Here is a 15,840-nt window from a genome sequence, read left to right on the forward strand (position 1 = left end):
CCCTTTAGCCGTAAGGACCACATCTAACTCCCTTTTGAATATATCCAACGAACTGGCCTCAACAACTTTCTGTGATAGAAAATTCCACAGGTTCACAATTCTCTGAGTGAAAAAGTTTCTCCTCATCTCGGTCCTAGATGGCTTACCTCTTATCCTTAGACTGTGACCCCTGGTTCTGGACTTCCTCAACATCGGGAACATTCTTCCTGCATCTAACCTATCCAGTGAACCTTCGCTCCACTCCCTCAATAGCAAGAATGTCCTTCCTCAGATTAGGAAACCAAAACTGTACACAATACTCAAGGTGTGGTCCCACCAAGGCCCTGTACAACTGCAGTAAGACCTCCCTGCTCCTATACTCAAATCCTGTCGCTATGAAGGCCAACATGCCATTTGCTTTCTTTACTGCCTGCTGTACCTGCATGCCTAATTTCAATGACTGACGTACCATGACACCCAGGTCTCGTTGCACCTCACTTTTTCTAAGCTGTCACCATTCAGATAATATTCTGCCTTCCTGTTTTTATCACCAAAGTGGATAACCTCACATTTATCCACATTATATTGCATCTGCCATGCATTTGCCCACTCACCTAACCTGTCCAAGTCAACCTGCAGGCTCTTAGCATCCTCCTCACAGCTCAGTGTCATCTGCAAACTTGCAGATATTACATTCAATTCATTCGTCTAAATCATTAATATATATTGTACATAGCTGGGGTCCCAGCACTGAACCTTGCGGTACCCCACTAGTCACTGCTTGCCATTCTGAAAAGGACCCGTTTATTCCCACTCTCTGCTTCCTGTCTGCCAACCAGTTCTCTATCCACATCAATACATTACCCCCAATCCCATGTGCCTTAATTAATCTCTTGTCAAAAGCCTTTTGAAAGTCCAAATACACCACATCCACTGGTTCTCCCTTGTCCACTCTACTAGTTACATCCTCAAAAAATTCCAGAAGATTTGTCAAGCATGATTTCTCTTTCATAAATCCATGCTGACTTGGACCGATCCTATCACTGCTTTCCAAATGCGCTGCTATTTCATCTTTAATAATTGATTCCAACATTTTCCCCACCAACAATGACAGGCTAATCGGTCTATAATTCCCTGTTTTCTCTCTCCCTCCTTTTTAAAAAAGTGGTGTTACATTAGCTACCCTCCAGTCCATAGGCACTGATCCAGAGTCTATAGAATATTGGAAAATGATCACCAATGCATCTACTATTTCTAGAGCCACTTCCTTAAGTACTCTGGGATGCAGACTATCAGGCCCTGGGGATTTATCGGCCTTCAATCCCATCAATTTCCCTAACACCATTTCCTGACAAATAAGGATTTCCCTCAGTTCCTCCATCTCGCTAGACCCTCGGTCCCCTAGTATTTCCGGAAGGTTATTTGTGTCTTCCTTAGTGAAGACAGAACCAAATTATTTGTTCAATTGGTCTGCCATTTCCTTGTTCCCATTATGAATTCACCTGATTCTGACTGCAAGGGACCTACATTAGTCTTCACTAATCTTTTTCTCTTCACATATCTATAGAAGCTTTTGCAGTCAGCTTTTATGTTCCCTGCAAGCTTCCTCTCATACTCTATTTTCCCCCTCCTAATTAAATCCGTCTCCCCTGATCCTTCCCAATCTGTCAAACTGGAATCATCTCTCACTAGGGACGCCAGCCAGCTCTTTCATTATTTTACAGACCTCTATCCGGGCACCTCTAAGTCTACCCTACTCTAAAATAAATAGACCAACTCCTCTCGCACTCGGGCCTCAGGATCAGCCATGACTCAGCGGCTAGCACTCCTGCCTCTCCCACGCCAGAGACTTGAACAGAGAATCCAGTCTGATTCTCCCAGCGCAGGACTGAGCGAGTGCTGCTCTGTCGGTGGTGACGTCCTTCGGATGAGACATTAAACCGAGGCCCCGTTTGCTCTCACAGGCAAAATCCCAAGGCCCCTATTGCGAAGAAGAGCAGAGGAGTTATCCCCAGTGTCCTGGGCAATATTGATCCCTCAATCAACATCACGAGAAAAAAAATGATGTCATCATTATTACATTGCTGTTTGTGGGAGCTTTCTGTGCACAAATTGGCTGTCACGTTTCCCACATTACAACAGTGACTACATTTCAAACGTACTTCATTGGCTGTGAAGTTCTTTGGGAAGTCCTGAGGTCGTGAAAGGCGCTATATAAATGCAAGTCTGTCTTTCCTTTTAATCAGGGCCCTGATAAGATCATCGGAACATGATCTGTAGGGCGGGGGGGCAGAGTGGGGGGGGGGGAGGGGCACGGGGGTGGGGGGTACAGGGATAAAACTTCCTTTCCCCTTCTATATAAAATAAAGACTTGCATTTATATAGCAACTTTCACAACCACTGGACATCTCAAAGCGCTTTCCAGCCAGTGAAGTACTTTTGGAGTGTAGTCACTGTTGTAATGTGGGAAACGCAGCAGCCAATTTGCGCACAGCAAGCTCCCACAAACAGCAATGTGATAATGACCAAATAAGCTGTTTTTATTTTGTTGATTGAGGGATAAATACTGGCCCAGGTTACTGGGGATAATTCCCCTGCTCTTCTTCGAAATAATGCCAAAAGACTTTTTGCATTCAGCTGAGAGAGTTGATAGTAACTCAGTTTACCATCTCATCTGAAAGACAGCACCTCCGACAGTGTAGCACTCCCACAGTACTGCATTAGGAGTATCAGCCTAGATTTTTGCACTCAAGTTCCTGGAGTTGGACTTGAACCCACAATCTTCTGACCCAAAGGCAAGTGTACGACCTACTGAGCCACAGGTGGCACTTAGCAGTGTACAAAATTAAGAGGGACACAAAATTAAGAGGGGCCGACATAGAGTGGATAGGAAGGATCTATTTCCTTTAGCAGAGAGGTCAATAACCAGGGGACACAGATTGAAAGTAATTGGGGGGGGGGGTTTAAAGGGGATTTGAGGGGAACTTTCTTCACCCAGAGGGTGGTGGGGGTCTGGAACTCACTGCCTGAAAGTGGTAGAGGCAGAAACCCTCACCACATTTAAAAAGTATTTGGATGTGCACTTGAAGTGCTGTAACCTGCAGGTTTACGGACCGAGAGCTGGAAAGTGGGATTAGGCTGGATAGCTCTTGGTCAGTCAATGCAGAAATGATGGGCCAAAATGGCCTCCTGACGAACTGTAAATTTCAATGATTCTAAGTTTGTGGCTGGGTGGCGGGGCAGGAATAGCAGGATATGTTGATGGGGTGAGATGAAGAGGGGTGGGAGGAGGCTCGTGTGGAGCATAAACACCGGCACGGAGCTGTTGGGTGAACGGCCTGTTTCTGTGCTGTGAGCGCGATGGAATTCGATGTTATTTTGTTCACCCTCTCTTATCAGGAGATTGCAAGGTTAAAGTAAAGACCAAGGGAGATAATGTCATTCTCTTTAACCTTCAGACAGGGCCAGTTGCATTTCAGCTGAAGGCGAGAAGGAATTGCTCGTAAGAACATAAAAAATAGGAGCAGGAGTAGGCCATTCGGCCCCTCGAGCCTGCTCCACTATTCAATAAGATCATGGCTGATCTTCTACCTCAACTCCACTTTCAAGCTCTCTCCTCATATCCTCTCACTGTATCTTTCACACTCCTCTCTCTCTCTCAGCCTCTGTCTCCTTCTCTTTGCCTCTCTCTAACGCACTCTCTGTCTCTCTCACACTCCTCCCTCCGTGTCTCTCTGTGTCTTACTTTCGCTCTCGTATTTACTCCTTGCTTTCTGTCCCATTTTTTCTCCCCTCCGTCTTTCTCTGTGTGTGTCTCGCCCTCTCTCACACTTTCTCCCTCCCCTCTCTTTCTCTCACTCCTCTCTTTCTCTCGCCCCTCTTTTTCTCTCTCTCTCTCTCACACTTTCTCTCTCCCCCTCTCTTTCTTTTTCCTCCTCTATTTCTCTCTCCCCCTCTCTTTCTCTCTCCCCTCTCTTTCTCCTCTCTCTCTCTCTCTCTCCCCTCTCTTTTTCCTGTCTCTCTCTCCGTGTCTCTCTCTCTCTCTCTCTCACTCTCCCACATTTGCTTGCCACTCTTTCTCCCTCTTTCTCTGCCCTTCGTCTCTTTCTCTCTCTGTCTCTCCTGCGCACACTCTCTCTTTCTCTGTCTCTCTCACACACTCTCTCACTCTCTCTCTCTCTCTCTGTCTCTCTCACACACTTTCGCTCTCCCATCTCTTTCTCTCTTTCAGCCTATCTCTCTTCCTCAGTTTCATTCTTTGGGAATGGGAACATGGGGGAAATGAACAAATTGTGAACAAAAGCCAGAAGCAGCCTGCATGGAGGAGGGAGTCCCACTCCAGTGCACTCTGATTTACTCTGCAGCCCGAATGGTTCACTGACGTCCTTTAGGGAAGGAAACCTGCCGTCCTTACCTGGACCGGCCTACATGTGACTCCAGTCCCCACGCCGACGTGGTTGAATTTTAACCACTCTCTGAAGTGGCTCAGCACCAACTCAGTTGTATCAAACTGCTAGAGAAGGCCCATTGCCACCTTCGCAGGGCAGTTAGGGATGGGCAATAAATACCGGCCTTGCCAGCGAAGCCCACATCCCGAGAATGAATTAAAAAATAACTCCTTCGTGTCGACATACAGCAAAATCACCTTGTACAGGCCCTTCCCTTGCACAGGAACAGGAGGAGGCCATTCAGCCCCTCGAGCCTGTTACACAGGAACAGGAGGAGGCTATTCAGCCCCTCGAGCCTGTTACACAGGAACAGGAGGAGGCCATTCAGCCCCTCGAGCCTGTTACACAGGAACAGGAGGAGGCCATTCAGCCCCTCGAGCCTGTTACACAGGAACAGGAGGAGGCCATTCAGCCCCTCGAGCCTGTTACACAGGAACAGGAGGAGGCCATTCAGCCCCTCGAGCCTGTTACACAGGAACAGGAGGAGGCCATTCAGCCCCTCGAGCCTGTTACACAGGAACAGGAGGAGGCCATTCAGCCCCTCGAGCCTGTTACACAGGAGCAGGAGGAGGCCATTCAGCCCCTCGAGCCTGTTACACAGGAGCAGGAGGAGGCCATTCAGCCCCTCGAGCCTGTTACACAGGAACAGGAGGAGGCCATTCAGCCCCTCGAGCCTGTTACACAGGAACAGGAGGAGGTCATTCAGCCCCTCGAGCCTGTTACACAGGAACAGGAGGAGGCCATTCAGTCCCTCGAGCCTGTTACACAGGAACAGGAGGAGGTCATTCAGCTCCTCGAGCCTGTCCCACCATTCAATTAGCAAGTGGCTGATCTGTTTCTTGACTCCATTGACCCGCCTTGGTTCCGCAGCCCTTACTACCCTTTGGGCCGAAATTGACCCTTGTTATAGCCATATTAGCACCACTGGGGGGGGCGCTAATGGCGCGCAATGGCGTTTCTGCCCAGGGGGATCCTGGGAAATTGCCCCGGAGATTGGGGGGCGCGCAGTCCAAGCTGCACCACGATTATCGCCCCAAGGCCGGTGCGCAACTGGCGATGACGATATTGCCGTGCGCACTGACCCCTTACTGCCCCTCGCCGACCTCTCACTGCCCCTCGCTGACCCCTCACCGTCCCACGGCGGTGGGGGGGGTGGGGAAATCCCCCCGCGGATTGTGAAGCTGGCGGATATCCGCCACCGAGGCGCCCATTAAAGGGGAGGCCTTTAGCGCCCTGGGCCGCCATCTTTATTTGTCGTCCGACTCTTGGGTGGGCCCGACAATGAGCACATAGAGCATAAGAACATAAAAAATGGGAGCAGGAGTCGGCCATACGGCCCCTCGAGCCTGCTCTGCCATTTAATATGATCATGGCTGATCCGATCATGGACTCAGCTCCACTTCCCCGCCCGCTCCCCATAACCCCTTAATCCCTTATCAGTTAAGAAACTGTCTATCTCTGTATGTAATACCCCGATAGACTGAATACTGTAAACTAACACAGGTACAGTCCTGGCTCTGCTTTATTAGGGCCCAAAGGTGATCACATTACAAGGTGGCTTGCCTTACATACCTGGGCCGCAGACACGAGCGTACAGCCCAATGACCTCCGACAGTGGTACCACCTGGTGGCTAGTAACCCCAAGCATACATACATGACAGGGGCAGTCCCGGGGAGGCAGCACGGGGCTAAGTCCAGAACCATGCGGATGCTCCACGTAGCCCCGACGTGCTCACAAGCCCCACCCCTTTCGTTTGGGCCCCCCAGGGACCCGATCGACTGGGCCTGCAGCTCCGGCAGCCACGGTGGGCCCAGTCATCGCATGTTTTGGTTTCCATATTTACGAAAGGATACACTTGCTTTGGAGGCAGTTCAGAGAAGGTTCACTCGGTTGATTCCGGGGATGAGGGCGTTGACTTCTGAGGAAAGGTTGAGGAGGTTGGGGCCTCTACTCATTGGAATTCAGAAGAATGCGAGGTGATCTTATCGAGATTATGAGGGGGCTTGACAAGGTGGATGCAGAAAGGATGTTTCCACTGATGGGGGGAGACTAGAACTAGGGGGCATGGTCTTAGAATAAGGGGCCACCCATTTAAAACTGAGATGAGGAGAAATTTCTTCTCTCAGAGGGTTGTAAATCTGTGGAACTCGCTGCATCCGAGAGCTGTGGAAGCCGGGACATTGAATAAATTTAAGCCAGAGAGAGACAGTTTCTTAACCGATAAGGGAATAAGGGGGCGGGCAGGGAAGTGGAGCTGAGTCCATGATCGGATCAGCCATGATCGTATTGAATGGCGGAGCAGGCTCGCGGGGCCGTATGGCCTACTCCTGCTCCTATTTCTTATGTTCTTATGTCCTTCCTGAGGTGCGGGGCCCTACACTGAACGCAGTTACTCCAGCTGGGGTCTGACCAGAGCTTTATATAAACCATTGAAGAGCGGCCTTAATATATGTGTAACTGGAAGTGTGTCATGTTCCTAAGCAGACGGCCTGAACCTTGAAGCATTGCAGCCCTCCAGCCAGCCCTGCACATTCCGTGCAGTTTGCCAGGATACGGGTCAGACGCCTTGGCAACAGTTGTTGGGTCGATTCCTGATCCCCGGCCCGCAGCCTGATTTACTGAAAGTGCCTCTGGCTGACTGCTCGCAAGCAGCTGGCAAATCGCAGCCACACTCAGACTGGCAGGAAAGGGCTGCACTTAAAGCAGAGTATATATAGAGACCTGAGTCACTGGGACTCAGTCAAAGGAAGGACCCAAAGGAATCTTTGTATATATATACGGGATTGTTAAACCCAGCAACGCACGGTGTGTTATTATAATATACATACAAGAGCGTTAAACCCTGTAACACACAGTGTGTTATTATAATATACATACAGGGGTGTTATACCCAGCAACGCACGGTGTGTTGTTATAATATATACAGAGTGTTATACCCTGTAACATACAGTGTGTTATTATATAATATATATACAGGAGTTTTATACCCAGTAACGCATAGTGTGTGTGTTATTATATAATATCACACACACATAAGTGTTCCACCCACTAACACACGGGTTCAAGTCCCACTCCGGAGACCTGAGTACATTATCCAGGTTGGCACTCCTGGTGGAGTACTGAGGGACTGCTGCAGTGTCGGAGGGGCAGTACTGAGGGAGCTCTGCACTGTCGGAGGGGCAGTACTGAGGGAGTGCTGCACTGTAGGTGGGGCAGTACTGAGGGAGTGCTGCACTGTATGTGGGGCAGTACTGAGGGAGCGCTGCACTGTCGAAGGGGCAGTACTGAGGGAGCGCCGCACTGTCAGAGGAGCAGTACTGAGGGAGTGCCACACTGTCGGAGGGGCAGTACTGAGGGAGCGCCACACTGTCGGAGGGGCAGTACTGAGGGAGCGCCGCACTGTCGGAGGGGCAGTACTGAGGGAGCGCCGCACTGTCGAAGGGGCAGTACTGAGGGAGCGCCGCACTGTTGGAGGGGCAGTACTGAGGGAGCGCCGCACTGTCGGAGGGGCAGTACTGAGGGAGCGCCGCACTGTCGGAGGGGCAGTACTGAGGGAGCGCCGCACTGTCGGAGGGGCAGTACTGAGAGAGCGCCACACTGTCGGAGGGGCAGTACTGAGGGAGTGCCGCACTGTCGGAGGTACGGTCCTTCCGATGAGACGTTAATCCAAAGACCTGTCTGCCATCTCTGGTGGATGTAAAAGATGGCATGGCACTATCTGATAAAGAATTTCCCCCAGTGTCCTTGGCCAATATTTATCCTTCACCAAACATCTCTAAAACAGATTATCTGATAATTATCATTTAGCTGTTTGTGGGAGCTTGATGTGTGCAAAGTGGCTGCCGTGTTTCCTACATTACAACAGTGACCACACTTCAAAAAGTACTTAATTGGCTGTAAAGCGCTTTGGGACATCTGGTGGTCGTGAAAGGTGCATTTTTTCCTTCTATCAACCACTATTCCCAGTTCCAAGCAAGGGTTTATCCAACTTTTCTGTTCCTGACACAGAAACTGGGAGCTTGGTATATAAAACCAGTATTCAGTGCGGGGAGGGAATTCTAATCCCTGTTCTCAAATTGTAGATTTAATTCTGTGCTGTTTTTCTTTCCACAGGTTTCTGGGAGATGTACGGACCTCCCTGAGAGATGTGCTGAATTCCCCAAACCTGGTGGCCAAATATAATCTGGCTCTGCTGGACACAAAGAAACAGAACACTGGGGTAAGAGAGCAAAAGCATTTTAGATCACCTCCCCCAGAACCCTGTGTTACTGACTGTATCTCTACTGATGTTAATCCAGCTCCCTCACACTGTCACTCAGTAACCCCTCTCCCAGCACGCTGTGTTACTGACTGTATCTCTACTGATGTTAATCCAGCTCCCTCACACTGTCACTCAGTAACCCCTCTCCCCCAGCACCCTGTGTTACTGACTGTATCTATACTGATGTTAATCCAGCTCCCTCACACTGTCACTCAGTAACCCCTCTCCCCCAGCGCCCTGTGTCACTGACTGTATCTGTACTGATGTTAATCCAGCTCCCTCACACTGTCACTCAGTAACCCCTCTCTCCCAGCACCCTGTGTTACTGACTGTATCTCTACTGATGTTAATCCAGCTCCCTCACACTGTCACTCAGTAACCCCTCTCCCAGCGCCCTGTGTTACTGACTGTATCTGTACTGATGTTAATCCAGCTCCCTCACACTGTCACTCAGTAACCCTTCTCGCCCAGTGCCCTGTGTTACTGACTGTATCTGTACTGATGTTAATCCAGCTCCCTCACACTGTCACTCAGTAACCCCTCTCCCCCAGCGCCCTGTGTTACTGCCTGTATCTCTACTGATGTTAATCCAGCTCCCTCACACAGTCACTCAGTAACCCCTCTACCCCAGCACCCTATGTGACTGACTGTATCTCTACTGATGTTAATCCAGCTCCCTCACACTATCACTCAGTAACCCCTCTCCCCCAGCACCCTGTGTTACTGACTGTATCTGTACTGATGTTGATCCAGCTCCCTCACACTGACACTCAGTAACCCCTCCCCCCCAGCGCCCTGTGTTACTGACTGTATCTCTACTGATGTTAATCCAGCTCCCTCACACTGTCACTCAGTAACCCCTCTCCCCCAGCACCCTGTGTTACTGATTGTAACTCTACTGATGTTAATCCAGCTCCCTCACACTGTCACTCAGTAACCCCTCTCCCACAGCACCCTATGTGACTGACTGTATCTCTACTGATGTTAATCCAGCTCCCTCACACTGTCATTCAGTAACCCCTCTACCCCAGCACCCTATGTCACTGACTGTATCTCTACTAATGTTAATCCAGCTCCCTCACACTGTCACTCAGTAACCCCTCTCCCCCAGCACCCTGTGTTACTGATTGTAACTCTACTGATGTTAATCCAGCTCCCCCACACTGTCACTCAGTAACCCCTCTCCCCAGCACCCTGTGTTACTGACTGTATCACTACTGATGTTAATCCAGCTCCCTCACACTGTCACTCAGTAACCCCTCTCCCCCAGCACCCTGTGTTACTGACTGTATGTCTACTGATGTTAATCCAGCTCCCTCACACTGTCGCTCAGTAACCCCTCTCTCCCAGCGCCCTGTGTTACTGACTGTATCTGTACTGATGTTAATCCAGCTCCCTCACACTGTCACTCAGTAACCCCTCTCCTCCAGCACCCTGTGTTACTGACTGTATCTGTACTGATGTTAATCCAGCTCCCTCACACTGTCACTCAGTAACCCCTCTCCCCCAGCACCCTGTGTTACTGACTGTATCTCTACTGATGTTAATCCAGCTCCCCCACACTGTCACTCAGTAACCCCTCTCCCCCAGCACCCTGTGTTACTGACTGTATCTCTACTGATGTTAATCCAGCTCCCCCACACTGTCACTCAGTAACCCCTCTCTCCCAGCGCCCTGTGTTACTGACTGTAAATGTACTGATGTTAATCCAGCTCCCCCACATTGTCACTCAGTAACCCCTCTCCTCCAGCACCCTGTGTTACTGACTATATCTGTACTGATGTTAATCCAGCTCCCTCAGTCAATGGTTACAGAAAGGGCAGGCGGAGACCATGACATCTGACAACAGCTTGCATTTATATAGAACCTTTAATGTCGTACAATGTTCTAAGGTACTTGACAGGAATGATTATCAAACAAAATTTGACACTGAGCCACAAAAGGAGATATTTGTACAGGTGACCAAACGCTTGTTCAAGGAGGTAGATTTTAAGAAGCGTCTTAAAAAAGGAGGCAGAGATGTTTCGGACCTCGGCAGCTGAAGGCACGGCCACCAATAGGGGAGCAATGGAAACTGGACATGAGCAAGAAGTCAGAATTGGAGCAGTGCAGCATCATAGAATCACAGAAATATACAGCACGGAAGGAGGCCATTCGGCCCATCTTGTCCCCGCCGGCTGACAAAGAGCTATCCGGCCTAATCCCACTTTCCAGCTCTAGGTCCGTAGCCCTGCAGGTTACGGCACTTCAAGTGCACATCCAAGTACTGTTTACATGTGGTGAGGGTTCCTGTCTCTACCACCCTTTCAGGTAGTGAGTTCCAGACCCCCACCACCCTCTGGCTCAAAATCATTTTCCTCACCTCCCCTCCAATCCTTCCACCAACTGCTTTAAAGCTATCAAATCTTTCATTCAATCAGAGATCACGGAGAGTTGTGGGTTAACATTTTCCACCCATACTGACAGCATTTTCTGGTTCATTTTAAATCCCGGCTGTAATTTAAACTGAGGTTGACGTAGTGTTTGATTATAACTTTGGAGCTGATTAATGGGTCATTGCAGCCGTTAACTGGTCTGGCTTGTGCTGAGAGGGTTGGGGAAGGGGGAGGGGGAGGTGGGGGGGAAGCGGAGAGAGCGGGAGAGGGGAAGGTGAGACGGAGGGAGCAGAGGAGGGGGAGGCAGTGGGGCAGAGGTAGCCGGAGGGGGAGGGAGCTGCGGAGGGGAAAGGGGTGGGGGAGGGAGAGGCGGATAGGGAGGAGGAGGGTGCGTGGGAGGCGGAGGGGGAGGGGAGGGAGCGGCAGAGGGAGAGGGGGTTATGCAGGGGAGGGGAGGGCTCCAGTGGCTCTCACTGATTCTCCCAGCTGGGCTCCATTTGTGGCCGTGGAATTCGAGCGATCTGAGTGAGTCAGCATCAGTATAAACCCAGAGCCTGCGGCTGTGTGTGGGTGAGTCAGAGCAGGGTGACAGCCGGATAATTTGAGATGGGAGATCACTGATCAAGGGCAGGCTGTCTGACCAAAGCTAACCCAGCAGAAATGAGCACTAGCCTCTGAGAGAAGTCACTGGCGGGTTTTAATGCGCGAGGAAGGAAGTATCTCGGGAGGAGCAATTAAAACGCACGCCCGTCCTCTGGTCGAGGAACAAGATTACTGATTGTACAGAGGCTTTGGAGAGGATGCGGAGAGGTTGAGCATTATGGTACCAAGGGATGAGGGACTTCAGTCATGCGGGGAGAACAATCGGGGCAGAAATTGCCCTTCGCCAGAAACGGGACACACGTCCTGTTCTCGTGTTTTGGACATCGCAATGAGCAGCCGGCAAAGTTCAGCTCTTCCCCCCCCTTTTTGTTTGCGGGGTGGAAGTGGGGGCGGGCCGGAGTGTCGGCCGCTGTCAGTCATCAGCGCCGGGCTGGTGACATCATCGCGCTGGCGTGTCACCACATCTCTCCCCTTCAATTAAATGGGACGGGCCGCAGCGAGCTCTGCCTTTATGTAGGTTCGGTCCACTGGGAGGGTTTCGGCTGGACCAGAGGCCTGGCCGAACCCAGGGGGCATAATTGACGGGCCTGACCTGGCAGTTGGCCGACAAATAAAAAATAAGCTGTCGGGGTCACCGATTGACGGCCGGAAGACTTTCTCAGCTGAATGTCGCTATCCGGGGCGGGACATCAGCAGCGCGTGCTCTGATGATGCACTTAGGGAGGCTTCGGCAGCAGGGGGGTGGATGTGGGGGGGGCGGGGGGGGGAGCAGGGTGGATATGGTCACCGTTGGAAAAACGCTTGAGGGTAATTGAGCGAAAGGCAGACATCCTCGAAAATTCCACAACGAGCCATTCTGACGGGTTTAGACAGGTTAGATGCAGGAAGAATGTTCCCGATGTTGGGGAAGTCCAGAACCAGGGGGTCACAGTCTAAGGATAAGGGGTAAGCCATTTAGGACCGAGATGAGGAGAAACTTCTTCACCCAGAGAGTGGTGAACCTGTGGAATTCTCTACCACAGAAAGTTGTTGAGGCCAGTTCATTAGATATATTCAAAAGGGAGTTAGATGTGGCCCTTATGGCTAAAGGGATCAAGGGGTATGGAGAGAAAGCAGGAAAGGGTACTGAAGGAATGATCATATTGAATGGTGGTGCAGGCTCGAAGGGCTGAACGGCCTACTCCTGCACCTATTTTCTATGTCTTTCATCCCTGCTGCCATTCTGTTAAATCTCCTCTGCACTCGTTCCAAGGCCTTTTTAGTCAGTAAGTGCTACCATGTCAAACCCTCTAAATTAAGGGCAGATTTGATGGAGGTGTTCAAAATGATGGCGGGGTTTGATAGAGTAAATAACGAGAAACTGTTTCGACTGGCAGAGGGTCAGTAACCAGAGGTCACGGATTTAACATAACTGGCAAAAGAACCAGTGGAGAGATGAGGAGAATTGAACTCGGAGCCACATGAGAATATAAGAACATCAGCAAAAGGAGCAGGAGTAGGCCATACGGCCCCTCGAGCCTGCTCCACCATTTAATAAGATCATGGCTGATCCGTTTATGGGCTCAGCTCCACTTCAATAGAGGGCTTTCAGTGTGGAAATGCATGCTGGGATAGCACCACCGACATCGCCCGCTCCGGTCTTCCCTTCCAGCACCTGGAGCTCAGCAGTTGCCCGCAAGCAGCCAGCCACTGCTTGGCTCGCTTTCTAATCCCACGTCCTCCAGGACATCTCTCGATCAATGGAGACTTCCATTTGTTGCATTCCAAGGCACCGCAATCTCCAGCTGTTTACATCTGGGATTCACACATCTAGAAACCACTTACTATTCATGCACTGAAACAAAAAAGTCAAAATCACAGCTTGAACTGATCTTGGAGTATTCTGGAAGCCGCACACTCACTGTGTGTTATATGACAGAGTAAAACTCCCACTATGCTGTCCCATCAAGCACTGCCAGGGCAGGTACAGCACGGGGTTAGATACAGAGTAAAGCTCCCTCGACACTGTCCCATCAAACACCCCCAGGGCAGGTATTGCATGAGTTAGATACAAAGTAAAGCTCTCTCTACATTGTCCCATCAAACACTCCCAGGTCAGGTACAGAACGGGTTGGAAACAGAGTAAAGCTCCCTCTACACTGTCCCATCAAACACTCCCAGGGCAGATACAACACAGGTTAGATACAGAGTAAAGCTCCCTCTACACAATCCCATCAAACACTCCCAGGGCAGGTACAGCACGGGTTAGATACAGAGTAAAGCTCCCTCTACACTGTCCCATCAAACACTCCCAGGGCAGGTACAGCATGGGGTTAGATTGAGAGTAAAGCTCCCCCTACACTGTCACATCAAACACTCCCAGAGCAGGTACAGCACGGGCTAGATAGCATGGGGTTAGATACATAGAAACATAGAAACATAGAAAATAGATGCAGGAGTAGGCCATTCGGCTCTTCAAGCCTGCATCACCATTCAATAAGATCCTTTCCTGCTTTCTCACCATACCCTGATCCCTTTAGCCGTAAGAGCCATATGTAACTCCCTCTTGAATATATCCAATGAACTGGCACCATCAACTCTCTGCGGCAGGGAATTCCACAGGTTAACAACTCTCTGAGTGAAGAAGTTTCTCCTCATCTCAGTCCTAAATGACCGACCCCTTATCCTAAGACTGTGTCCCCTGGTTCTGGACTTTCCCAACATCGGAAACATTCTTCCTGCATCTAACCTGTCCAGTCCCGTCAGAATCTTGTACGTTTCTATGAGATCCCCTTTCATCCTTCTAAACTCCAGTGTATAAAGGCCCAGTTGATCCAGTCTCTCCTCATATGACAGTCCAGCCATCCCTGGAATCAGTCTGGTGAACCTTCGCTGCACTCCCTCAATAGCAAGAATGTCCTTCCTCAGATTAGGAGACCAAAACTGAACACATATTTCAGGTGAGGCCTCACCAAGGCCCTGTACAACTGCAGTAAGACCTCCCTGCTCCTATACTCAAATCCCCTAGCTATGAAGGCCAACATACCATTTGCCTTCTTCACAGCCTGCTGTACCTGCATGTCAACGTTCTATGACTTATGAACCATGACATCCAGGTCTCGTTGCGCCTCCTCTTTTCCTAATCTGCCGCCATTCAGATAATATTCTGCCTTCGTGTTTTTGCCCCAAAGTGGATAACCTTACAATAATCCACATTATACTGCATCTGCCATGTATTTTCCCACTCACCTAACCTGTCCAAGTCACCCTGCAGCCTCTTAACGTCCTCCTCACAGCTCACACCGCCAACCAGTTTAGTGTCATCTGCAAACCTGGAGATATTATACACAATTCCTTCATCTAAATCATTAATGTATATTGTAAAGAGCTCTTCAGAGTAAAGTTCCCGCTACACTGTCCCATCAAACACTCCCAGGGCAGGTACAGCACATGTTAGATACAGAGTAAAGCTCCCTCTACACTGTCCCATCAAACACTCCCAGGGCAGGTACAGGGGGTTAGATACAGAGTAAAGCTCCCTCTACACTGTCCCATCAAACACTCCCAGGGCAGGTACAGCAGAGGTTAGATACAGAGTAAAGTTCCCTCTACACTGCCCCATCAAATACTCCCAGGGCAGGTACAGCACGGGGTTAGATACAGAGTAAAGCTCCCTCTACACTGTCCCATCAAACACTCCCAGGGCAGGTGTAGCACGGGTTAGATACAGAGTAAAGCTCCCTCTACACTGTCCCATCAAACACTCCCAGGGCAGGTACAGCATGGGGTTAGATACAGAGTAAAGCTCCCTCTACACTGTCCCATCAAACACTCCCAGGACAGGTACAGCATGGGGTTAGATACAGAGTAAAGCTCCCTCTACACTGTCCCATCAAACACTCCCAGGGCAGGTACAGCACGGGTTAGATACAGAGTAAAGCTCCCTCTACACTGTCCCATCAAACACTCCCAGGGCAGGTACAGCACGGGTTAGATACAGAGTAAAGCTCCCTCTACACTGTCCCATGAAACACTCCCAGGGCAGGTACAGCACGGGGTTAGATACAGAGTAAAGCTCCCTCTACACTGTCCCATCAAACACTCCCAGGGCAGGTGTAGCACGGGTTAGATACAGAGTAAAGCTCCCTCTACACTGTCCCATCAAACACTCCCAGGGCAGGTACAGCATGGGGT

General features: G+C 50.2%; 1 protein-coding gene across 1 annotated transcript in view; it reads left to right on the plus strand.

Annotated features, from left to right (window-relative positions):
* LOC139228386 (dysferlin-like) overlaps positions 1-15,840 on the plus strand; it is a 254,499-nt gene that overhangs the window by 136,779 nt on the left and 101,880 nt on the right. Inside the window, exon 4 of the mRNA XM_070859520.1 lies at positions 8,542-8,647. Within this exon, the coding sequence (XP_070715621.1) occupies positions 8,542-8,647 (106 nt within the window). The remainder of the gene's footprint in view (positions 1-8,541; positions 8,648-15,840) is intronic.

This window comes from Pristiophorus japonicus, chromosome 2 (assembly GCF_044704955.1).
Source record: "Pristiophorus japonicus isolate sPriJap1 chromosome 2, sPriJap1.hap1, whole genome shotgun sequence".
In the NCBI taxonomy this organism is placed as follows: Eukaryota; Metazoa; Chordata; class Chondrichthyes; family Pristiophoridae; genus Pristiophorus; species Pristiophorus japonicus.